At 50.0% G+C, this 23,409-nt stretch overlaps 15 protein-coding genes across 15 annotated transcripts; 8 read left to right on the plus strand and 7 right to left on the minus strand.

The window, feature by feature from the left end:
* Window positions 1-204: 204 nt before the first annotated feature.
* Window positions 205-453, minus strand: NEDG_00989 (uncharacterized protein; the record flags this gene model as incomplete). Its single annotated transcript, XM_067688407.1, has 1 exon — window positions 205-453. One exon carries the CDS (start codon window positions 451-453, stop codon window positions 205-207), a length of 249 nt encoding a protein of 82 aa, XP_067543595.1.
* A 15-nt stretch (window positions 454-468) lies between these two features.
* On the minus strand, window positions 469-2,226 carry NEDG_00990 (uncharacterized protein; the record flags this gene model as incomplete). Its single annotated transcript, XM_067688408.1, has 1 exon — window positions 469-2,226. The coding sequence occupies one exon, from the start codon at window positions 2,224-2,226 to the stop codon at window positions 469-471; it is 1,758 nt and encodes a 585-aa protein (XP_067543596.1).
* Window positions 2,227-2,294: 68 nt separating this feature from the next.
* Window positions 2,295-3,266, plus strand: NEDG_00991 (uncharacterized protein; the record flags this gene model as incomplete). The annotated part of the gene is made up of 1 exon (XM_067688409.1): window positions 2,295-3,266. The coding sequence occupies one exon, from the start codon at window positions 2,295-2,297 to the stop codon at window positions 3,264-3,266; it is 972 nt and encodes a 323-aa protein (XP_067543597.1).
* A 14-nt stretch (window positions 3,267-3,280) lies between these two features.
* NEDG_00992 (uncharacterized protein) lies at window positions 3,281-3,643 on the plus strand (the record flags this gene model as incomplete). Its single annotated transcript, XM_067688410.1, has 1 exon — window positions 3,281-3,643. The coding sequence occupies one exon, from the start codon at window positions 3,281-3,283 to the stop codon at window positions 3,641-3,643; it is 363 nt and encodes a 120-aa protein (XP_067543598.1).
* A 76-nt stretch (window positions 3,644-3,719) lies between these two features.
* NEDG_00993 (uncharacterized protein) lies at window positions 3,720-4,307 on the minus strand (the record flags this gene model as incomplete). Its single annotated transcript, XM_067688411.1, has 1 exon — window positions 3,720-4,307. One exon carries the CDS (start codon window positions 4,305-4,307, stop codon window positions 3,720-3,722), a length of 588 nt encoding a protein of 195 aa, XP_067543599.1.
* A 194-nt stretch (window positions 4,308-4,501) lies between these two features.
* Window positions 4,502-5,869, plus strand: NEDG_00994 (uncharacterized protein; the record flags this gene model as incomplete). The annotated part of the gene is made up of 1 exon (XM_067688412.1): window positions 4,502-5,869. One exon carries the CDS (start codon window positions 4,502-4,504, stop codon window positions 5,867-5,869), a length of 1,368 nt encoding a protein of 455 aa, XP_067543600.1.
* Window positions 5,870-5,879: 10 nt separating this feature from the next.
* Window positions 5,880-7,319, minus strand: NEDG_00995 (vacuolar protein sorting-associated protein 45; the record flags this gene model as incomplete). Its single annotated transcript, XM_067688413.1, has 1 exon — window positions 5,880-7,319. One exon carries the CDS (start codon window positions 7,317-7,319, stop codon window positions 5,880-5,882), a length of 1,440 nt encoding a protein of 479 aa, XP_067543601.1.
* Window positions 7,320-7,352: 33 nt separating this feature from the next.
* On the minus strand, window positions 7,353-9,143 carry NEDG_00996 (uncharacterized protein; the record flags this gene model as incomplete). The annotated part of the gene is made up of 1 exon (XM_067688414.1): window positions 7,353-9,143. One exon carries the CDS (start codon window positions 9,141-9,143, stop codon window positions 7,353-7,355), a length of 1,791 nt encoding a protein of 596 aa, XP_067543602.1.
* A 244-nt stretch (window positions 9,144-9,387) lies between these two features.
* NEDG_00997 (uncharacterized protein) lies at window positions 9,388-10,353 on the plus strand (the record flags this gene model as incomplete). The annotated part of the gene is made up of 1 exon (XM_067688415.1): window positions 9,388-10,353. The coding sequence occupies one exon, from the start codon at window positions 9,388-9,390 to the stop codon at window positions 10,351-10,353; it is 966 nt and encodes a 321-aa protein (XP_067543603.1).
* A 144-nt stretch (window positions 10,354-10,497) lies between these two features.
* On the minus strand, window positions 10,498-10,983 carry NEDG_00998 (beta-1,4-N-acetylglucosaminyltransferase; the record flags this gene model as incomplete). Its single annotated transcript, XM_067688416.1, has 1 exon — window positions 10,498-10,983. One exon carries the CDS (start codon window positions 10,981-10,983, stop codon window positions 10,498-10,500), a length of 486 nt encoding a protein of 161 aa, XP_067543604.1.
* A 25-nt stretch (window positions 10,984-11,008) lies between these two features.
* NEDG_00999 (uncharacterized protein) lies at window positions 11,009-11,434 on the minus strand (the record flags this gene model as incomplete). Its single annotated transcript, XM_067688417.1, has 1 exon — window positions 11,009-11,434. One exon carries the CDS (start codon window positions 11,432-11,434, stop codon window positions 11,009-11,011), a length of 426 nt encoding a protein of 141 aa, XP_067543605.1.
* Window positions 11,435-11,516: 82 nt separating this feature from the next.
* NEDG_01000 (V-type H+-transporting ATPase subunit a) lies at window positions 11,517-13,715 on the plus strand (the record flags this gene model as incomplete). The annotated part of the gene is made up of 1 exon (XM_067688418.1): window positions 11,517-13,715. The coding sequence occupies one exon, from the start codon at window positions 11,517-11,519 to the stop codon at window positions 13,713-13,715; it is 2,199 nt and encodes a 732-aa protein (XP_067543606.1).
* Window positions 13,716-13,942: 227 nt separating this feature from the next.
* On the plus strand, window positions 13,943-21,481 carry NEDG_01001 (E3 ubiquitin-protein ligase HUWE1; the record flags this gene model as incomplete). Its single annotated transcript, XM_067688419.1, has 1 exon — window positions 13,943-21,481. One exon carries the CDS (start codon window positions 13,943-13,945, stop codon window positions 21,479-21,481), a length of 7,539 nt encoding a protein of 2,512 aa, XP_067543607.1.
* A 40-nt stretch (window positions 21,482-21,521) lies between these two features.
* On the plus strand, window positions 21,522-22,166 carry NEDG_01002 (transcription initiation factor TFIIH subunit 3; the record flags this gene model as incomplete). The annotated part of the gene is made up of 1 exon (XM_067688420.1): window positions 21,522-22,166. The coding sequence occupies one exon, from the start codon at window positions 21,522-21,524 to the stop codon at window positions 22,164-22,166; it is 645 nt and encodes a 214-aa protein (XP_067543608.1).
* A 371-nt stretch (window positions 22,167-22,537) lies between these two features.
* NEDG_01003 (uncharacterized protein) lies at window positions 22,538-23,365 on the plus strand (the record flags this gene model as incomplete). The annotated part of the gene is made up of 1 exon (XM_067688421.1): window positions 22,538-23,365. One exon carries the CDS (start codon window positions 22,538-22,540, stop codon window positions 23,363-23,365), a length of 828 nt encoding a protein of 275 aa, XP_067543609.1.
* Window positions 23,366-23,409: the final 44 nt, after the last annotated feature.

Genomic DNA, 23,409 nt, shown 5'->3' on the forward strand with positions numbered 1-23,409 from the left:
AACTTGAAATTGCTCAAACATAAAGACTCAAACCCAAATAAAGACCCAAACCTAAATCTGAACCCAAATAGAGTGCTCGGCCCTGAACCCAAATAGAGTGCCCCAGACACCACTCAATACAAAGACCAGTCCTTAATTAGACCACCACACAAATTACCTGGACCAGCACAAGACTCGGACCCACAAAAGCTCAACTGAAGTCTTTTATTGTAAAAAATTAACGGGAGAGACTCTTTCTCCGTTTTTCCTCTGTGCCAGAAACTGTCTATAGGTCTTGTGGTCTTTGTTGGTGGCTGTAGACGTAAACTCTGAAATTTGGATGGTTTTAAAGGGAACCTCGGGAAAGAGTGTGCTTTCCTCTGCTTGCTCTGAGCGCTTGGTTCTTTTTCTTCGGCGCTTTTCTGGGGTCTCTTGAGTCTGGAAGTTTGCATTCTGCACCTCTGGGACTCTCATAAAAAATTTTAGCGCTTAGCGTTTTGTTTGGGCTAATACTTTCCTCTTAAGGAAAAAAGAGGCAAGAAGAATAAGAACAACATACCCACACAAAAGAACACAGAATGACTCCTCAATGCTTAAAAACGTTCTCAGCTGTGATTCTATCTTGGGGCTTACGTCCGTTTCCCCGCGGTAGTGCAGCTTAACCATGATGTTGTACGCGTGCCTAGTTGGCGAGAGGTACTGCACAAACTTTAGGGGCTTAACGATGCTCTCGGTGTCTACTGCTGTTCCCGTGAGCATGTTTATCGGGTAAACAACTGCTGGGAACACAGCAAGCGCGATCTCAACGCTATCTAAAAGCGAAGCCACCATCAGCCCCAAGCTGTGCCCGACAGCTCCCAGAAGCAAACAGGTCACAATGTGCATGATTGAGCCAATGCGCGCAGACAAAAGAATCATTGGAACGGCAACTAGTGGGTGGACACACGTAATTATGAAGTCTACCACCACCTTGGCTATGAAGTATGCTGTGAAGGAGTAGTAGTTTGAGCTGTACTCTTTGATAAAGAGCTTTCGGTCTGAAAACAGCACCGAAACAGCCCCGTAAGAAAAAGACCCAAAAATACCCATTGAAATGGCCCAGAAGCACCCAAGCGTGTTTGTCTCTTGCTGGTGGTCTATTTGTCCTGGTATGTTGTATAGAAGGATGCTAGTGACCATGCCAATAACCATTGCCTGTGAGACTTTGGCTAAAAGGTACTTTTTGTTCCGGACCCCACAGATAAAGTTCCTTGAGATGATAATCCTGGTTTCTCTGGCTATTTGGGTGTACGTCGTCTTTTTGTGGCGCACGGTCCTGTGTTTCGGAACTTTTGTTTGTTCACCGGCGTACATATGGGTTGGGCTTGACGGAAAGTGCTCAAAGACTCTGAAGATGTGGTCTGCCGGGTTGGTGTACTTGGGACAGGGATGTCCTAGCTGCTCCAGGTACACAATGCAGTTTGGCACACTTCCCGAGTAAATGATGTTGCCCGATCGCATAAGAATGATGTTGTCAAACATGTGGAAGATATCCGAGGACGGCTGGTGGATTGTAAGCGCAACAAGCATCCCCGAGCGTGCCAGGTTTTTCATGTGCAGCAACAAAGACTCAGAAATCTTTGAATCTAGGCCGCTGGTGGGCTCGTCCAGGAACAGCGTGTTTGGCATTGAAATAAGCTCCTGAGCAACTGAGAGTCTTTTCATTTCTCCGCCTGAAATCCCGGAACTCCCCTGGATTGGGTCGCCTATGCGGGTGTCTTTTACGTGGTAGAGGTCGAGCGTTTTGAGCAGGGTGTCTGCCAGGGCCCCTGGGTCTTCTTCTTTCGGGGCTTTTAGCTTAATGGTGTACTCCAGCATTTCTTTCACTTTAAGCAGAGGCAATAGGTGGTTTTCTTGGTGGACGTAGGCCGTTTGCTTTCTTATCTGTTTCGAAGAAAGTTTGTGGCCATTTGAGGAAATCACGCCCCTTGTTTGTCTTTTTCTTCCGGAGATAATCTTAAGAAGGGTTGTTTTCCCTGCGCCTGACGGTCCCAAGATAGCTGTCATCTTTCCGCTCTCCAAACTGTTGGAAACACTGTGTAAGACATTTTTATATGCAATATCTTCAAAAGAAAAGACAAAAGGGGGGATGTCCTTTGTCTCTGGAATCTGTTCAACCCTCTCCTTGTGATTATCTATGAGATTGTCAAAATTTATAACTGTTGCGTCAGTTTTGTCTATTTTTGGTCCTCCACTGAGTTCTACCATTGCAAATTTTTTACAAGCAAAGGTTTTAATATTGAAGCTTAATTGAAAGTCTTTTTCTTGTTTACTAAATGCATCGAGACTTTTTGTACAATGGAGAGTGTGTCTTCATAGATAGCGTCTACGACAGCGTTAAGCTGACGAAAGAAGATGGCGAGGTGGAGTACACCATGCCCCACCAGATGTACAGCGTGTCTGCCACTGATAAAACACTTAAAATGGAAGAAATATCGTTTGTGAAAGATAACGCGTGCTCTGAGAAATACTGTCTCTCTGCGGTTGTTAACGGAGTGGAGGAAGTGTCTGTTTGCCTGAAAACTCTCCGCGTGAGAGCGCCGTTTGCCATTGAAGAAAAAGTGTCTGGGAACTACGCTCTGGTTTTTCTTGCCCCGGACAAAGGCCTGCCCTCAGAAGCTGCCTACCAGTCAGATGTCGCCCTCAATGGCATAAAAATGGCCTTTAAAAACGGAAGATACCAGCTAAAACTATCACAGATGGAGGATTTGGGGCCTGTGCCTTTGGTCACTGTTTGTTTTGGACAAATACAGTACTCTCTCCCCAGCACTCTTTCTCTGCCCTTGACGTTCAAGTACATTGTTGAAATGCAGCGCATTGGCCGGCAGCGGTTTATTCGGCTGACTCTTCTGAAAAGCGAGGCGCTCACCAAGTACAAAATCTCCCTTCTAAATCCATTGTTTCAAACCCGTACCAAAAAAAGTATTCGTAAGGGCAGTGTTGCCCCCAAACCCGAACTGTCCCGAGCAAATCCCAACCCAAGGCCCAAATTTGGGACGGGCTCCGAGCCAAGGCTGGAACTTAACCTTCAGCCCACAACCCAAACCCGAACACAGCCTGCGACCCAAACACAGTCTCCCCGAGTCAGGCACTTGTCTGTGGTTAGCTCAAAAACCAAGATAAAGATAAAGGAGCCAGAGGGCGTGACAGAGGTGTTCTTGGAGGTTCGCCGAAGAAAGAAGAGAAGCACGTACTGTTTCGCTGCAAATGTTAACGGATATGTGGTTTCTTTCCGGTTTAAGCACTAAAAAATTTATTTGCAATGGAAGCACACAAGGTATGTAGCGAAGAACATATCAGCACAATGCTTGAATGCCTGGAGTTTGAAAGGTACTCTGATTTGCTGCTGTGTGCGTGGAAGACTCTTTACAGCGTAATTATCCCATTTAACTCGCCAGACATTCACCAGACAGTCTCAAACTACGTTGTAATACTGCGGCAGCTACTTAGCGTGTCTATAGCCACTGAGGAGGCCTCCCACCTGCTAAGTGTGGTTGATCTTATCATTCATCCCAGAAAAGGGTGCATCATTGAGGGCGCACCAGACATAGAAGAAAAACCAGCACCGGTGGAAGAAAAGCATCCCGAGCCAAGAAAGCGCATCTGTATGGAGATTGTTGAATAAACGAAAGCGCATCTGTATGGGCATTGCATTGCTGAATAAACGAAAGTGCATCTGTATGGACATTGCTGAATAAATTCTACTCAATAACTTCTCTGTACTCGTCTAGTCCATCGCCTCTGCGGATGTATGCTGGCTTGAGAGACTCCATATAGCGAAGACGCCGCGAGCGTCTAGACACCACCTTGGAAACAGCATAAATTATGAAGGAAATGGCGGCAATGGCAAATCCAAGGCCTGCAGCTGCAAACCCAAGGATGTGGAGGACGCCAATGCCGGAGCTAGCAGATTTGGGTGCCGGAGGAAGCATTTCCTCTGAAAAATCATCAGATTCGTCAACGGCGTCTTTTTTTGAGGGCTTTGTTTTTTCGGCGGGGCGTTTCTTTGGGGCCGAGGCTTTGGTCTTTGTTTTGGAAGACTTTTTAGCAGCAATTGCCTCATCGTCCCCGTCTTCAGGCGCAGCTTTGGCTTTGGAGGTCTTCTTGAGGGTTTTTGACAAAAGGTCCAAGCCGGGGAGGGCTGGGGCCGCATCCTTGTCAGATGGCGATTTCTTTTTGGCTGCTTTGGCAAGGTCTTTGTCGGTGATAGGCCCAGAGGTTCGTTTGGCGCAAACATGCATGACTCCGAACCCGAACACAAGCACCCGAACCAGCTGTGTCCAATGCATCAACAATAGTAAACATTGGGATGTATTATAGCTTGGGGGCGATGTATCTAGGGAGCTAATCAAACCAAACAAACAGCCGAAGGCTGCATCTCTTTAGAGTGCCTCCAGGGAGAGGGGCGCAGCTCAAAAAACCCAAACCCGAGCCAATCTAATAAGGTTCACGTGTATATAAGAGGAAAAAATTTGGTTTGCAAATGGAAGTGTCGTATCCTTTCTCTCTCCTGCGGCCCAGGCCGGCGGGAACGCAGGTGGACGTGCGGAGCAAAACGATCGAGCATGTTCGGCGTGTGGAGCAGGAGGCAAGTTGCTGGGACTACTTTCTGTCAGGAGTGAAGGTTGCGCGGTGTGTGTCGGTAGATCTACCTCTGGCTCTCTTTTCACTGCTGCTTCCGGCGCGAGTCGGGTCAAAGCTGGTCTTTCGGGTGCTTGCTGGGAACGGGGCGGTGGCAATGAAGCTGGGGCAGTTTCTTTCGACGCGGCCAGACCTTCTTTCGCCGTATTTGCTGAAGAGGTTGGCCACGCTGCAAATGAACGCGCCGTATGCAGGCGTGCCAAACGTTCAGGAGGTCTTTTTGCAAGAGACGGGAGTTCTTCTCCCAAAGGAAAACATACACGAAAGGATTGGGGCGGGGTGCATCTCACAGGTGTACCGGGTTAGTCTGGGCGGGAGGGACTGCGCGGTGAAAATCATCAACCCGCAGACCCGGGTGCAGATTTTTGCCGATCTTTTTGTGCTTCACAAACTATCTAAAATGTTTGGAGCTGAAAGGTTCTTTTCCGAGTTCCAGGGAATGATGCAGAAGCAGGTTGATCTCAGAAACGAGAAAAACAACACAGACACCTTTCGCCGCAACTTTTGGATGTTCCAATCGACACTGGAAAGCAACACGCGTGGCAACCGGGTGCTAGAAGCCCTCAGAGGACACAGGTACAGCTACATCTTCCCCAGGCCGGTTGTTGCAACCAAGAACATGCTTGTTACCGAGTACTGGGCGGGGAGCAAGGTTGGGCCCTCCAGTGCCGAGGCTCTTGTCCACCTGTTCCTCAAAATGACCTTTCAGGACCGGTTTATCCACTCGGACCTGCACCCGGGGAACCTGGCAGTCGTTCAGGCCGAGCAAAGAACAGCCTTGGTGGTTTACGACGCCGGGCTGGCCCACGTCCTGCAAAAGCAGCAGAGAGAGAATCTAGTCGATCTGATGAAGAACGTTCTTCTCAACCGGCCCGAAGCCACCCTATCGCTGATTGTTGACCGCAACAAAAAAAACAAGCACCTGAAAGAGGAAAAACAGCTGTTTATTCGGGAAAGCAGCGCTCTGTGGCGCAAAACACAAAAGAAGCAGGCCCAGACGCCCGCCCTTGGGCTGGAGGTGTACCTGCTCGCCAAGCGGCACCGCGTCTTCCTGGACGAGTGCTACACAAACGCGGTGATGTCCTCGCTCTATGTGCAGCAGGTGGCATTAAAGAGCCACCCCGGTTTTCACTGGGCGAGGCTGTTTTGTCTTGCAGGGCTGGGGAGGGAGTATGTCTCGCTGCTTTGTAAGTGGGCGTGGTCGGGGTAGGTCCCAGAGGCTAGGGCTTCACGCTTTTAATAATATCTTCAGCAGTGACAAGCTTATCGCTAACCAAGACACATTCCTTTTTGGGGAAGCGGCGAGCAAACAGCTCACACATCGCTTTGTATTCAAGGAGAGTGGCGCCGCCAGAAATGAAGATTACCGTTACGTTGTTCTCGCCAGGCGCGTTTTTAAGGTGCGGGAAGGCTCGCTCGCTCAGGGCGTCTGTTTGCATCTTTTCCAGGAGTTTTTCGAGCACTGGTATGTACCCAAGCTTTCTGCTCTTTGTTTTGTCATATCCAGGTTTTTTGCGGCACACTTTCTCCATTAGGAAAGTCTTGGCAAAGTTTTCTACCTCTTTGGGATATGCACGGCACAGGCCGCTATAGTCAGGAGAGTCATTCCAGAGCATCCGGGCAAAGGATAGGTCACTTGCAGAAGCGCAGGCGCGGGCCACGAGGGCGAGGCGCAGCTTCTGTGCGTTGGTGTACGTATCCACCGCTTTTAGGTCGATACAGCCTCCCTGGATGACGTCGGCCATGGTCTCGGAGACTGCGTCATTCACCAGACACTCGGCGGATACTTTGCTGAGCGCCTGGAGGTGGGCAATCAATCTCTCGCTATCCTTGGCGCGCTGTCTGAGGGTGGTGACAAACTCGCCAACGACCTCTCTCGAAGCTTTGATCTTTTTCAGGGAGTTGCTCAGGTACTCGGTGGCTGAGAGAATGTCTTTGAATTTTGTGTCCTGAAAAAAGTGATCGTTGTCCGAAACGGGTAATGTTTGGGTGTCCCACCTGATCAGGCCTGCCGTGTAGTGCAAGTACTCAGCGGCCATGCACTGGTACGTCCAGGAGTACTGGAGGGGGGTAAAGAGGTCAAAGCTCCGCTCAAGCACCAGCAGGTCGCTGTTGCAGGCGGGGTCAGGGACAAAGGCGTCCAGAACCACTTCCGCGGTTTTGTAGCTTACCTCGGACCCAAAAAGATACCTGATTCGGGGGGATATGCCCATTCCCCGCAGCAAACAGACCAGGGCGCGGGCACTCTGCCTGGGGTCGGGCTCATCCGTCACAAAAAAGCTTCTGTCGACGGGAACGTTGCCGATGTACAGCTCCTGCAGCTCCTTGACCACCCCGAAGACGTCTTTTTCAGCAATTTGCAGGATTTCGTCTTCAGAGAGCTCGTCGGTAACAAAGACAAAGTACTCGCCGTATCTAGGGGCTCCCACCTCGCGCACAAGCAGGTCGAGGCTCTGCTGTGTCAGAATGGCCACACAGCTGACAGAGATGGGAGGTCTTTCTCGGTCGATCGTTTCAAAAAGGAAAAAGTCATAGGAGAGAAGCTCGCCGTGAGAAATAAGCGGGCTCAGGGCCTTCTTCGTGGAGTGATCAAGGAGGAGAGCTTTGATGCCTTCCCCGCGGCTAAGGGCACTTCGTACGTCCTGCAGCAGCACATCCATAACAACAAACAAATCAAAGGACATTTACTCCTCTCACATCCTGAAAAAGCGTCTTTCGCCCCACAGGGCGCGCTGCCACGTTCCAGGAAGGGAAAGACTCCACTTTTTGCTCCAGAGGGCTTCTTCGCTGAAGAGCAACGGGTCATAGCCGTTAGCCATGTACATAGATATCCCAGACTTTTTCTTCCAAAAATTAGTTGTAATCAGTGTTCCCTTGAAGTCTGGGTCGATAGAGGGGACCACTGCGCTGCCATCTATGGTGCAAAGGGGCTTGGCCTTGAAAATGGCGTCAGGTCTTGTGCCGGGCACCAAAAAGTAAAACACCTCTAACGGTTCATTCAAAAAAACCGCAACCGACCCTGAATTTAGTTTGTAGATCCCAAAACTGATGGCATAAAAGTCAATCAGAGAAAACTTAGTCCAAACGCCCAGAGACATCTCCGGAACTTCGCCAGCGAGTTCCATCACCTCTTTGTACATCCGGTGCAGGCTCTCCTTGTTTTTTTTCGGGGTGCGGATAACGACGTTGTGTCCCTTGTGTGCGCAACTGTCAAACTTTATGTAGACCCCGTGTTTCTTCATAAGGCGCTGGATGGACTTCCCGCCGTAGCCGATGATCCGCTTGTGGTGTTTTTCGTGGAGGTAGAAGGAGTACTCGGCAGGGAGCTCGTCTTCAATCATTGAGAGGGAGAACTCAATGTTTTTGGCGCCGCCCTGGATCACCAGGGCTATTTCAAGCAAAGGCTCCGTTTTTCGGACAAACAGGGTGCACTGGCTTTCTTTAGCGACCTTGTTGATTTTACCGTTTTTTTTCCCGCAGATAAACTCCTCAATGGACGCGCTTATGTCCATTTGCAGCTCGCAGGTGAGGTCAGTCTCCCGGAGAATCTTCTTTATTTCGGCGCTTTCTCCAATCACCACCAAAAACCCGCCCATTTCCAAAACAAAGACCCTGGCTGCAGAGTGGAGGCTGATGGTTTGGATGTGCACCGAAACAATCGAGGCAAACAGGAGCGAAAGCTCGGAAACGGCCTCAACCAAGTCCTTCTCCGAGAGACTGGACACGGCCAGGTAGGACAGCCCGGCCTCCTCAACGATTTTGTCGATGTATGCGTCGTTCAGGGCGAGAATGTCCTCAATGGTGTCTTTTGTGTATGTCATGATGTAGGCCAGCTTGATCTTATCAATGGGCATCAGTTTTCTAAAAACTTTTCCTTTTTGGTCCAGTTTAGGAAAGATATCATTAGCGCTGTTTTTGGAAAAAAGAGCTCGATTGGAGAAGATCTTTGTTTCAAAGTACACCCTCACCCCCGAATTGATCAGGGCAGGGGCCTGGACGTAAGATTTGGCCGTTCGTGTTTCATTTCCCAAAAACTCTTCCACCAGGCGGTAGATTTCCGTTTTGGTTTTGCTCGTTTGCTCAACAGTGCCAAATATGGTCACACCAAAAGAGCTGAGCGCGTAGGTAACCTCGATCCGGGCGCCGTTCCACTGAGACACTCGCTCAATGCTCAGCAAAAACCCCTCCTTGTTGGAGAGAAGGTACGGGGGCAGGTTTATCTTCACAGCGTGGGGGAAGACGCTCTGTACCCCCCGCAGCACTTCGTCCTGGGCCGTATCTTTGGTTACCATCAAGCTAACTTTAGCCGCTACGCCGCCAACGCGGGCGTACGACAGAGACCCAAGGGCAATGAACCTCCGCTCGACGTCGTTGAGGGCCTTCGTTAGCTGCCAGTCCGCGGATGAGGAGGAGAACAGAAAAAAGTGGAAGGTTTTGACGTCTTCCCAGTTTATCTTTGCAGAGGCAAAAAGGCAGGGGAACATCTCTGCGAAAGGACATGGGTATTTTTATCTCCACGGTGAAACATCCATAAAACGACGTGCCACTGCAAGTGGGAGAAGCGCCCAATGAAAAAGAAAAAATGACAAGGGGGGGATTCGAACCCCCGCCTTCCGAAGAAGACTAGGACCTAAACCTAGCGCCTTAGACCGCTCGGCCACCTTGCCTCCACCCGAATTCTCCCTGTAACACTCCGAGGAATAAAGAGAATTAAATTTGTTTATTTACATGGGAGAAAGGTACAAGGAGGGAATGCCTCTGACGACAGCGCTCGCGGTGGAGGGGAAGATTTTGGTTGGGGGCGGGGGAGGAAACCCGCTTTTCGGGTTTCCAAACAAACTCTCACTTCTCACGCCCAGGCTGGAGCTGTTGCACGAGGTGATTGTCAAAAGCGTGGTTGTCTCAGCCAAAGCGTACCAGAACCAGGTGATTGTCTCCTACGAGGATTCTTCAGAGCTCTTTACCATCCACAAAAACACCATCCAGGGGCCCGTGCACTTTCCCGAGGGGGCATCTTCGCCGATTATTCTTGACAACCAGATCCACTTTGTGGCTAAGGAGGGCATCTACGAGTGCAGCGTTGAAGCTTTCCTTGACAATCCAGACTTTCCCTACCCCCTAACCGAAAAAAAAACCACCGACAAGGTTATTTCCATTTTAGGCATTAACAATCAGTTGGGAGAAATCGTTACCAAGGAAAACGAGTACCTTCTTTCCCAAAAAGGAGAGCAGTCGCTGCTTGATGGAGAAATTTGCGACTACACCAGTGAAAGGTCTTTGGGGTACATCGTTCAACTGCCCAAAAGCACGAGATCAGTCGTTACAATGACAAGCCATGGAAAGACGCACCGGGTGATTGAGTCCAAGTGTATTGTCATCCACTGTCTCAGCAACCAGAGCTTTTTAGTCGGGAACGGTGATGGGTACATCATTAATTACAGCAGGGGAAAGGAGCTCTGGCGAAGCAAGGTCTTTTCCACGCCCGTGTCATCAATCACCAGTATTGGAAAAACCGTTATTTGTACGTCCATTAACGGAAGAGTAAGCGTAATTAGCACGAGCAGTGCCAAGGTCTTTATCAAGGTAGGAGCTGCCATTGGAGCCATTGGGGCCGCAGCACTTCTCAGGCACTGGGGCATGGCGGCTGCCAAAGGACTCTTTCATCGGGCAGTGGATGCCGCCTTCGGTGCTTAGTTGGTTCCAAGATCAAATAAAAGCTAAAATAAAACTCTTCCACAGGGAATCGAACCCTGGTCCCCCGCGTGACAAGCGAGAATGATAACCACTACACCATGGAAGACTAGCTTGTGCTGGGCAAGGTGCTGGGTCAGGGCTGGGTCAGTGGCGGAGGATGTGGGTCCACAGCTCCCCGGAGACGTTGAGGGTTTTGGGAGGAGCGGGCCGCGAGAGAAGGTCTTTAACAATGGCCTGGGGCGACGAAACAGCTAGATCGTTTTTGAGGAGGCGGGTAAACTCCTCCTGGTGGTTGCCGCTAAGACTGGTGTTTGGGACAACAATGAACGGAAGGGTTAGCTTAAGCAGCTCAATTACTGTTCCGGTGCCTCCGTGGGTTACAACGGTGGAAGAGTCTTTCGTAAAGTCTGCTAGGCTCTGGTAGTACGGGATAGCCTTAATGGCTAGGCCGTGAATGGTGTAAACACCGTCTAAGCCCGAGAGTGACCCAAGTGACACGGGAAGAGACCTGCCGTACTGAATGTGGATGGTGCTGTATTTTACGGATAGTTCTTTTGCCGAGTAAACGATTGCATCAACCAGAGCGTTGTATCCAAAGGTTCCCGTTGTCACTGCAAGTTTAAGTCTCATAAATTTTATTCATTCTACCAGGACCTTAAAATAGATCTAGAAGCTTATTTCTGGGTTTGGGGCCAGGTTTGGGTACGGCGGTGGGGTTGGGCACGGTGGTGGGGTTGGGAAGGGAGTGGGTCGGGGACAACCCTGGACCAATGGCATTAAGAATGGACTTGTCTAGGTCTGGGTTGCTGCGGTAGTAAGCGGGGGGAGGTGTAGAGGGCGTGGTAGAGGGGGGCGGGTGTGAGGATGCGAGTGAAAGGTGAAAGGTGCTGGGACTCTCTGGGAGAACAACAAAGTAGGCAGTGCTGAAGGTGTCATCATCTAGCACTTGGACCTTTTGTGCGCCGACGTAATCTAGGACCGTGTTCTGGGTATCAAAGAGAGTAACTCTGGCGCTTGTAACGGTTACAAAGCCTTCTAGCCATTTTTTCTTGTTTTTGTATCTGTAGGTGCATTCAAGCATGGATGGATGGCTGAAGACAAAGTTTTTCTTTCTATTGGCTGCTCTTGGCTGTCCTTTTTTAATTTTAGAATTTTAGTTTGCAATGTTCAGAAGTGAAGATGTTAGCATGGTCCGGGTCTATATCTCGCCGGATATAGTGAGAAACGCGTTGGAAGAGCTGGGAAGTAGAGAACTCCTCCATTTGGTTCCTCTGTCGGACAAAAAACGAGTAAAGTCAGCGCACAGGCTTGAAATGGAAAGAATTTTGGCCAGAATTGACTTTTTAGTGCAGGAGCTGAAGAAACAGAAGCTTCCACTGACTAGAGAGTCAGCAATGCTTCCGCCAGACCTTGCGTCCAGCGACACCATCAAAAAAGAGATAGACAAGCACTACTATCGGGTGGTTCAGCTTGCCCAAATCATCAAAGAAACAGCTGAAAAGGAGAAAAAGCTGCAGGAAGACGTTGTGGTCCTCCAGGAGCTGCAAAAAGTGGTGGAAGAGGGGATGCCGGGGGCCGAGTTTGATTTAGACATAGTGTCAAAAGTAGGCTTGGAGTACGTTTCGGGGGTTATTACCAAAAGCCAAACCCACAATCTGGAAAAGTTTTTGTGGAAGTCTCTGCACGGCAATCTCTGTTTTCTGCCGATAGACATGGCCTCGCCCACCAAAGCAGGCTTTATCTGTTTCACCCACGGAGAAAGAGCGATTGAGCGCATCAGAAATATTTGCACGAAAATAGATGCCCGGATTGTCAGGTACGATAACAAAAAAAACGCGCAAAAAGAAGATGGCAGTTTGCTTTCTATCAGCACAAATCTTTCGCAGGTGTCAAAAGTCCACCAAATCAACCTGGAAGCGCTGTCAAAAGAGAGAAAAGTGATTGCCAAGGAGCTGCTGACCTGGAGGTACTACGTCATCCGGGAGATAGAGATTGAGGGGGCCAAAGAAAAGCTTGAGGTAAACAAAGAAAACTCCTACTTTACCGGGCAGGGGTTCATTCTTAAGCGCAACGAAGATCGCTTTGGGCGGGTAATCAAAAAGATTTGTGAGGCACATGGGGACGTAGCTGCAGAAGTGGTGCCCATCCCAGAAGACGCCGTTCGGCCAACACACTTTGACACCAACAAGCTCACCAAGTGCTTCCAGGAGCTGACCAACGTTTACGGGATCCCGCAGTACCAGGAAATCAACCCGGCAGTCTTTACCGTGACAACCTTCCCTTTTTTCTTTGGGGCAATGTTTGGGGATGTAGGGCACGGCCTGATTGTTTTGGCAGTTGGAATGTACCTGGTGAGGAAAGAAAAGGTGCTTAGCATCCCAAAGTCCGTTGAAATTATCTTTGAGGGGAGATACCTGCTGGTGTTTATGGGGCTTTGGTCAATTTACTTCGGGTTCCTCTACAGCGACTTTCTGGGGTACCCGATTGGCGACATGTTCTCAGGGTACGATGCCAAGGGGGAGCACTACCGCCTCTGCCTCTTTGGAATAGACAGCGCCTGGCACCACGCCAAAAACGGGCAAATGTTCATTAACTCCCTGAAGATGAAAATGAGCATTGTGATTGGGTTTATCCACATCACGCTGGGCATGGTGCTTAACGGGATGAACGCGTCGTTTAGGAGCGAAAAAGCCCGACTTTTCGGGGTAGTTGTTCCACAAATGCTTATTTTCCTATCTCTGATAGGATACATGGCTTTTTTGATTGTGCTGAAGTGGGTAACGCCATCTACCAACTGGCCAGGCATCATTGCCATTGTTCTTGAGATGATTTCATTCACCAGCCCGCTACCTGAAAACCAAGTGTTTTTTGCACAGGGCCTGATTCAAAAGCTACTGATGGCAGTTTTTATAGCCTCGGTGCCCATCATGCTCCTTTCAGTGCCCATCTACCACACCGTGACCAAAACCATTCCCCCAGCGATGACCAATCTAGACCTCTGGGTGCACTCGCTCATTGAGGGGGTTGAGTTTCTAATGGGCCTGGTTTCAAACATTTCTTCGTACCTGAGGCTCTGGGCCGTGTCGCTGGCGCACGGCGAGCTCAGCTCCATTCTTTTCTTCAAAACCATAGGGGCCCCAGGAGCCTCAATGACCTTTAGGCTCGGATCAAGCATTATTTGGCTTCTTGGAACGGTGCTTATTCTTGTCTGCCTTGAGGGCCTCAGTGCCGTTCTTCACAGCTTGCGTCTCCACTGGGTAGAGTTTGGGTCCAAGTTCTTCACGGGGGGCGGCACCTTATTTGCCCCGCTTACCTTCAAGCCTAAGATCCTTCTGGACCAGGAGAGACAGCCTGGACAGTAGGGAGGCCTTGGTCTATCTGCGATACGGTACGGGGTGTGTGCTGCTTGGTACAATGTGTGGTACAGTGCAGTGCGGTACGGTGTGTATGGGGTGGCAGACAATAAATGGTACATGGTCTATCGGCGGTTGCGTGGCACGGCGCGGTACGGTGGTACGGTGCGTGGTACGGCGCGGTACAGTGGTACAGTACGGTAGTACAGAAATACTCTATTTTTTTTATTTGCAAAATGAGAATACAGAGACCGGTAGAAAGAAGATTCTCACAGCCAATGGAGAAAGTGTGTGCAATGATTAAAGCACTTGAAACCATGGACACATGCGAGATGCCAGGATATCTTTCCAAAATAGACGAATGGAAACATTGCAAAACAGACCTTGTCTACTGGGTTGAAGTCCTTGATAGATTTGACACGATCCTCCAGGACCTGGTGCAGAAGTACCGGCTTGATGGACTGCAGAGTCAGCCAATGGAGCCGCAAGACCGAGACGTTGCCAGAGAAATTCTGAGGTTTCAGAAGGTGCTGGTAGAAAACAGCTCCAACAAGAGCATTTTCAACAGCTTTGACGTCATTGAGCACCTGATTTACTCGTTTGAGCTGGATTTAGCGATAGAGGCGCTGTATCTTGTCTGTTTTTTTTCATCAAAGATACACATTCAGCGGTCGATTAGGAACAGTATGAGCCTTATGTCAATGGAAACGCTGAATGTTCTGGTGGACCGGGTCAGATCGAAGCCTTTGCAGGTGTTCAGCTACTACGACGAGCAGCAGAAGAAAACAGTCCGGCTGAGCCTCAGCAAAGTCCTGAAAAAAGGTATTTACAACCTAAACGAAAAACTGGTGCCGAAAACAGAAACCAAGAGACTGTCCCACGCGCTGCGAAGCTTCCACTTTGTTGAGGAGACGAGCAGCCTGGCCGTGGTCAAAATGCTTGGGTTTGGCGCTCTTGTCTACTACAAGCACACCGATCTCTCGATTGACTCCGAGTTCATTGGCAGGGACCTGGTTGAGGTGCTGGACGTTGTGAAAAACGGAGAGTATCGGCTAAAAGAGGCAGGGTTGGTGATGATTGATGCTCTTTTTAGGATGCGGATCAGGCACAGCGCCTTGATTGGAGCGATGGACAGCCACTTGCACGACGGGATGGTTATGGCGACGCTGAGCAGGGTGGTCAATGAGCAGATGCCAGAGCACTTTGTGGTTAGCTTCTTTAACCTTCTGAGCTCATTTTTTGCCTCGGCGCCAGGGGCCTCAGCGCTGTACTCTGCCGGGATTGTGCAGTACATATGCAGCACCCTAAGGGACAGGTCCGATGTTGACTTCCGAAAAAAGAGCAAGCTGGTGATGTGTGCCAACACCTTTCTTTTCACCATTCCAGCGCCATTCCCGCGGTTTCTTTCGGAGGGGGGCATGGTTATTCTTGGGAAAGAGTTGCTGATGGCAGTTTCTCTGGTGCTCCAGGGACGAAGCGGGGATTACAACCTGATGTGCTACGTCAAGGCGATTATGAAGATAACCTCGCAGCTGTTTCAGAATGCGGGAACGGGAGAGTCAATGCGCGGGTTTCTGGAGGGAGACTTCCCCCGGGCTATCACGCACATTCTGCACGCCTCAGAGCAGTTTCATCCGTCGGTGCTTGCCTATCTTTTTTCAGCCGTTGCAGACTACATCAACACCGAGCCTGCAAACATTTCATTCATTGTTGAGGCAGGCATCTTCAAAGGCTTTCTCAAAAGCATGGAGCACGAGCCTCCAGCCGTGCCAGACTACCTGATTGAGGTGCTAACGATCACCGAAGCGTTCTTTTTGTGCCAGGAGCTTCACGAAAAGATGGCCGAGGCCAAAATCATTCAGAAACTGTTCAGGTGCTTTGTGCATGTAGAGCTGTGTGATACAGTCATGTGCTATGAGATACCAACGACCTACGGGCTGGTGATGGAGAGAATAGTTAGACACTACCCACAGATGACTGCTTTGCTTAACGAGGGCATTTTCAGCGCTCTGGACAGGCTGCAGGCACAGATTGGCGGCCTTGACGGGGACACGCGGCTAATGATGCTTGAAAACATCTTTAAGGCGATTTCCTGTGCAAGCTGCAACCCCATGCCGACCCACGACCTACTTGCAGGGCAGCTGCTGGAGCGCACGGTGGACTGGCTCTGCTTGCTCGATGTTCCAGTCGAGGCCGAGCTCTTTGAGGTCAGCCTGGACATTATCAAGCACGCGCTTTCAGAGCACCCACTGACAGTGATTGAGCACTTCTCTGCCCGACTCAACAAAGTACTGTGCTCGGGTGTCTCCGACCTATCCGAAACACTCGAAAAACCTGAAAACCCCGAGCACCCCGAAAACCCTGGAAAACCTGAAATTGACATACAAGAGCTTAAGCGGGTTATGTTCATCATGAATGCTCTGCTTTTCTCAAGTGTCAAGGCGCCAGAAGTCTTTGCCGGGTACGTATCTGGACAACCTTTCCTAGCCACCATTGCAGCAGTAAATGACGCCATTCGCAGCCACAGTCCAGAAACCACAACGGCGCACACCGTCCAGAACCTTTTCTATTCGCTGACCCTGGGCATGCTCAGACAGTGCATTCCAGGCGCCACCGAGGACGACAGCAAGTTCCACTACCGCCACCTGTTCCTGGAAGTCTTCTCGCTCGCCACCAGCAACCTGGAAAAGGACCGAAGCGTGGCGGAAAACTACACCAGTGGCACCAAACCCATTCAGATGCACCTCCAGGCCCTCCGAAACTACATGCTCCTAAGCAACGGAACACCGTTTTTCAGGCACTGCAAAGATATTCTCACCACCTTCTCAGTGGACCGGTTCCTCAAAGAGACAGCGATCTGTCTGGCAGAAAGAGAAGGGGCAATGGAAGCCAAGGCCTACCAAAAGACTGTCTGCTGCCTGGTGGAGGTGCTGAGTGTCTGCGTTCGGGGCATACCAGACTTTTTCGCCGGAGCCAAGGAACACGGGAAACGCGCGCTTGAGATAGAGAGCACGGCGGTTGACATCCTTAAGCTCCTGGAAAGCGGAATTGAGAAGGAGTCAGTGGCCCACCTGGTCTCCATCACAGAGGCTGCGTTTGGCATCGTTGGAACCGAAGAAACAGCAGAGAGGAAGGCTTCGGGCCTGCGCCCGCTTGCCTCCCGAAAAAGAAACCAGCTCAGGAACCAGCTCAGGGACTTTTTGCTGTCCTCCTTGGTAGACATGCCCAGGGCCCAGCTGGACTCGTGCATGTCTGCAGACATTCTCCAAATCCTCCTTAACGAGCCCGAGTCGATTCGGTCGGTTTACAGCGCAGGGCTCTACTCCATTCTAACCCGGGCCGTAGTCAGGGAAAAGCAGGTGTTTCTTTATCTCCAGGACAAGCTCCCCGAGCTCCTAAAACAAGCTGAAAGCTCGCAGAACCCCGCGCTGGTGCGGCTTGCAGCCACCACGCTGGTTGTCTCCTCCGTTTCAGCCACGCTCCATGCCTACCCGATCCCCGAGCACCTAAGGGCCAAGATCGTCTTTTCAGGAGAGGGGAGCAGAGACCTTTTGGAGGCGCGGGGCTTGCTCGCGCTGGCAGTGATGCGGGTGCAGAGAGAGCACCAAATGGACCTTGAGATCGACGGAATAGGGCTCTTGGTCGATGCGCTGTTCAAAGCTCTTCCGGGCGCAGAGGATAAGTCCTCGCTCGTTCCCATCATCAATCTGGTGGTGAGGCGGGCCACAGAGAGCAGGCTAAGCATCAAGCAGCTGTTTGAGGTGCTGATCAAGTCCAAGTTTGCCTCCAAGTCGCAAACCCTGGTCCCGTCAACACTGTGCACGCTACTAACCAGTGTGCTTTTCTACTCGGTAACCGAATTCATGGAGTACGTTAAGAAGCACTTTGAGCGGGTGAATGGCGAGGGGCTGCGGCACAAAGCGATCAAATCGGAAACCAAAAAGATCCACCAAATCGATATCAATGTAGGGACGCTCAACATCCTTACCAACGACCTGTTCAGCAAGCCGGTGAAAGAGTACGAAGGCATAGACAGCGGGATCCTCGACCAGCTTCTTAGCCAGCACGCCAAGATCTCGAATGGAAGCACGCCAGCCAACATCCTTGAGCGGATTTCGCGGGCCCAGGTGCTCTGCGAGCTGGTGTTCAACTACCCACAGCTGATGAACACGCTGGAGGACGCGCGGTTCTCAGAGGTAGCCTGCTTTTTGAGCGACTACATCAGTGCCAAAGCGGTCAGGCTGGAGAAAGACCTTGAAAAGACGGAAAAAGAAACAGAGGGAGACTTTATGGCCTACTGGTCAGGATACTTCATTGTGGCCGTCTACAACTATACGAATGCCAAGGCCCTGAAAATCTGTCTGATGGAAAAGATCAAGGCGCACATGGCCGCGACAACAGGCGAGTTTTTAGCTGCAGCAGAGATACTCCAGAAAATTCTGGCAGCCAGGTTCAGCAAAAACTCCTTTGAGGAAAACATCCAGATCATCAAAGAGTCCAACATTATCAAAACCTTTCTCGAGCAAACGATTGAAATCGACCCACGAGTCCACAACTACACGGAAATACTGCAAAGACTGGGAAGAACTGCAGAGTACCTGACCCGGGTGCTGGCCACCGATGAAAAAGAAGCTTTCTATGAGGAGCCCAGAGAAATCGAGGAAGAGTCTACAGATAACAACGGGGAGGGGTGCATGGAAGACTTTGACACCAACGAAACGATGGACAGCGAACGGACAGATTTTGAGACTGAAGAGGAAAGATCGTCAGAAGTGGGCATTTCCTACACCTCGGAGGAGTCAGCGTACGTCTCAGAAACAAGCACCCAGGAAGAGCTTTTCACCGAAAGACCCTACCACCTTCCCGAAAACTCCCCGGCTTTGCATACCGAAGTACTAAATGAAGCTGTCGATTTTCTCAAAATGCTTGGGATTCATTCGGCCACCAAAAGGTTCTCCGACGAGTTAAAGCTGTTTGCAGACACGCCACAGACCTTCCTCAAGTTCTTTGGGAGCGAGCTTACCCAGGCCCTGCACAGTATAGAGGCCGCAGCTGAAAGCTCGACCCGAACAGACACCAGCGACCAGGAAATGACCCAGCCTGTTGCCAGAGACCCGTGGACGGTGGAGGTCTTCTCGCCGTCCGAGTACACTGCGCAGTACAGCGAGGACATTTCCACCGCCTCTTACAGCAGCGAGGGGGCAGACGACTCGTACGAGCTGGACAGTGAGGGATTTGCCAGCGAAGAAGGCATCCAGATAGGCGATGAAAACGGCGACGTTCCGCCAATGGATGTAGACGTGCTTAACAGTTTGCCAGATGACATTCTAAGAGATACAATTTTCCAGTTTTACCAAGAAAGAATTGCTTCAAACACTGAGTACCGGCCCATTAGCATCCACTTCCTTGAAAGACTGGGAAATAACGTTAGAATGATCTTTGAGGAGGAAGAAATCAGCTACTTTGAGTCGTTTGCAACGGAAAGGCCCCAGCGAAAGGAAAAAAAGAAGAAGCCAAAGGCCGAGCACTTTGTGTCGATTCGGGATGGGCACGAAATAGTTGACCGGCGCCTAGTGACCTACCTGATCCGCATGGTGGCGCAGTGCACTAACCGGAAGCTTTTCTACAAAGTGCTCAACCACCTCTCACTCAGCCGGGGGATACGGACACACGTGGTCCTGGAGCTGGTTAAGAACATTGGGGCGATCAACTACACCAGCTCGCCAACCAATGACAACCGAACGGGAACAACCATCAAAAGAAGCCTGGAGGCACTAACGTACCTCTGCACCAAGTCAGACGACTTTGTGTTTGTTTTCTGCGAAGAGCCATCGCTTTTTAACGATATTTTCTACACAATCAGCAAAAAAACGGTTGCAGAGGTTTTAAAGCTCCTGTGCGCGCTCAGCCTCTGCTTTGTTTCCAAAAAGCTCCCCGAGCCCGAGCACAAGACCCTGGAGATCCACAGCTTCCTAAAAGTCTTCCAGTACGACCTCCAGGACGAAGTGTTTGATTTTCTGATCAAGTTTGTAATTGATAGCTCGGCGTACTTCTACAGGGAATACCTTGAGTACGCCTCAACCAGGGCCCTGGAGGTGGTTGCCGCGTTCTTCAAGACGCAGGAAAGCTTCAGGAATGCCCCGTCCCAGAAACAGCTGGTCTGCTTGCTGCGAATGACCAAAATACTGAGCGGGGTCGGTGTAACTGCCGAAACCCTCAAGGATCTGCACACGCTAAGAAACAACCCCTTTTGGGCCTACTTCTTTGAAACAATCCTTCCAAAAGAAAGAGGCTCCCTGCTCATTCCCTCGCTGCTGCCCATCTTTGAGGCCTTTGTTCTGGTGCACCACATCAGAGCCAGAGCGGCCGACACAAGCACCGAGCACAAAGAAGAACTGGCTGGCCTGGCGAACAAACAGAAAAAGCTCTTTGAAGACACGCCAGGAGACACCGAGCAGGAAAGCGCCTCAGACAGCGAAACAACGACCGAGCCAGAGACGTACACAGACCTAACCCCCGAAGAAAAAGAGTTTTACAACGGGGTGATTGAAAAAGAGAAAGACATTTTTAACGCCTTTGTTCAGGCACAGCCTGAACTGCTGTTTGAGTCGTTTTCAGGACTTGCCACCCGAATTCTTGATTTTGACAACAAGCGGATCTACTTTTACAAGAAGATTGAAACGCAGTGGACCACCCGAGCTGTTCTCTCACTAACTGTCAACCGAGAAACTATCTTTGAAGATACCTTCCACCAGCTGATGCAGTATTCAGGTAAGGAGGTGAGAGAGGGAAAGTTCAACATCAAGTTTGCCGAGGAAGAGGGCATTGATGGAGGAGGGCTTACCAGAGAGTGGTACAGCGAGCTAAGCAAAGAAATGTTTAACCCGAACTATGCCCTGTTCACCCCGATCGGGCTGGCCTACCAGCCAAACCCGAACAGCTACATCAACCCCGAGCACCTGCTCTACTTCAAGTTTATTGGGCGAATCATTGGCAAGGCCGTCCACGACGGAATGAACCTTGACTGCTACTTCACCCGGGTCTTCTACAAGCGAATACTCGGCATCAACGTTGACCTGACAGATATGGAAGCTATGGACCCAGAGTTTCACCGCTCGCTCAAGTGGATAGAAGAAAACGACATTGACTCCGTTGGGTTGGACCTAACCTTTTCCATTGAAAACGACCGCTTTGGAGTAACGGAAATTGTTGAGCTAAAAAATAACGGAAAAAACCTGCTAGTCACCAACGCCAACAAAAAAGAGTACGTTGACCTTATCTGCACCTTCAAGCTCATCAGAATGGTTGAAAGGCAGCTGGCAGCGTTCATTGAAGGGTTTGTCGAGGTCCTTGATAGCAGTCTTGTGAAAATGTTTGATGAAAAAGAGCTGGAGCTACTGATCAGTGGGTTACCTGAAATAGACGTTGATGACTGGAGAAACAACACGGTCTACCACGGGTACACTGCCAACTCCCAGGTCATTCGGTGGTTCTGGCGAGCCGTCAGGAACTTTAGCGTTGAAGAAAGAACCAAGCTGCTCCAGTTCGCAACGGGAACCTCCAAGCTGCCACTTGAAGGCTTTGCAGCACTGAAGGGACAGAATGGGCCCCAAAAGTTCCAAATCCACAAGGCGTCTGGGAGCAGCAACCGCCTCCCCTCCGCGCACACCTGTTTTAACCAGCTAGACCTCCCAGAGTATGAAGAGTACGAGGTACTGGTCAAAAACCTGCTTTTTTCAGCGGAGGAGTGTTCTAGTGGTTTTGGGTTTGCCTAGTAGCTTTGGATAAATTTAATAAACGCGCACCAAATTTTTCATGCTCTTGGTGCTAGTTGTCTCAAGCGCCTTCCCAGCAAGTGCAGCGATTCTTAACGACTTGCTGATTTTTATCAGAATTTTCACCCGAATCTCACAGAGTCATCGAATTGTTCTTTTGCAGAACCTAAAAGTGTGCTACGATTCAAGCACCGAGATAGAGGAGAGTCTTCCCTCCCGGCTAGAGGCGGTGTTTAATTCAGAAGCCAAAGCAAACTTTTCCAAAGACTTTGGCTATGCGCTGCTACTCCTCTCCAAAGCAAGGCAGAAGCAGTCCACAGATGGTGTTCTGCTTTTTTCTTCACCCGAGGCCCCCTCAAACTTCATCAAGTGTGCGTTCACAGCAAAAAAGCTCAATGTTTCTGTCGATTGCATCATTGCCAAAGATAGCGTGCTGGCAGAAATAAGCAGCATCATGAAGGGCACCGTCCACTCGATCAGCAACTCAGAGACGTCACTCCTAGAGTACCTTATCTCCACCATTTCTCTCAACCCAAACCTTTCCAAAAGATATGAAAGCACGGCAAAAACGTGCATCTGCCACCAAACAACCATTGAAAAAGGCTACCTCTGCCCGATCTGTCTGGGGCTCTATTGTAAATTTATACCCATTTGCAGGCACTGCAAGACCAAGTTTGTCTTTTGACTTTGCCAGCCCCTCGAGCCCCAACCCCTCGAACCTTTCGAAAAACCCGAACACTTGAACCTTTCGAAAACCCCGAACCCCGAAAAACCCGAACACTTGAACCCCTCTCGCAAAACCCGAAAAACCCGGGTTAATCAAATAAGGTTCAGGGCCAAAGTGGTTTTTAGATCTAAGGTATCAAGGACGTATGTGCACCCCTCCACAGACAAGATAAATACCCCCCCGACCACAAACCCAATCCTTCGCTTAGACCCCTACCCGCCCCCACACGCCCATCCTCATCCATCCGTCCACCAGATGCTCTATTCCCCGAGCCCAATCAATAATTATTTAGAGTTCACGAGATTAAATACGAATGGAAAAGTTAAACTATGAAGAAAGATCGAATCGATAAAAGGTACCCATTGAAGGAAAAGCTTTCCCTGGGGTGCATTGAGGTTGGCACCTGCTTCATTTGTGGTCTGGGAAGAGTGCACGAGGCAGATGAGGTTTCAGGTGTCAAGTGGACATTTAGAGGGTTTAAATACGTAAACGGTATACAGCACATGCTTGTAAACGAAGATACCTCAGAAAAAGTCATGATTTATGCCGATGAAGAGCTAAACATGCAGCAGTGCCTCTGTGAGGCCCATCCCTTCATACAACAGCCACCCATTGGCACGCTTCTAGACGTTAACAAAGCCTTTGCTGAGCTAAACACCATTGTCAGGGTAGCTCCTTCGTTTTACCCCACTTTCTTTGAGTATTCCCCATACACGATTGACAAAGATAAGATAATTAGGGGGATAGACACCCGAACCACCTGCATGATCAAGAACATTCCAAATAAGCTAACCACCAGGCAGCTGGTAACCCTTCTTGCCTCCATTTCCTACAACTCCTTTGACTTTGTCTATCTAAGAATGGATTTTAAAAGCAAGTGCAACAATGGCTACGCATTCATCAACTTTAGAGAATGCAGGTACATTCCTCTGTTCCTTGATGCCATAAAAGGAAAGAAATGGAAGAATTTTAACAGCGAGAAGAAAGGAGACATAACCTATGCCAGGATTCAAGGGCTGGTGATGCTTCAGCACCGTTTCAAGCGAAGTGATATACTTGGGGCCTGCAAAGAGTTTTGGCCCGTGATATTTAATGAACAGGGAGAAGAAACACTTGCCTCTGACTGGAGCAAAGGAAAACTTCAGATAGATGCCTAGTACGGGTATGGGTACGGGTATGGGTCTGGGTCTGGGTCTGGGTA

Source organism: Nematocida displodere (genome assembly GCF_001642395.1).
Source record: "Nematocida displodere strain JUm2807 chromosome Unknown 3, whole genome shotgun sequence".
NCBI classification, from domain to species: domain Eukaryota; kingdom Fungi; phylum Microsporidia; genus Nematocida; species Nematocida displodere.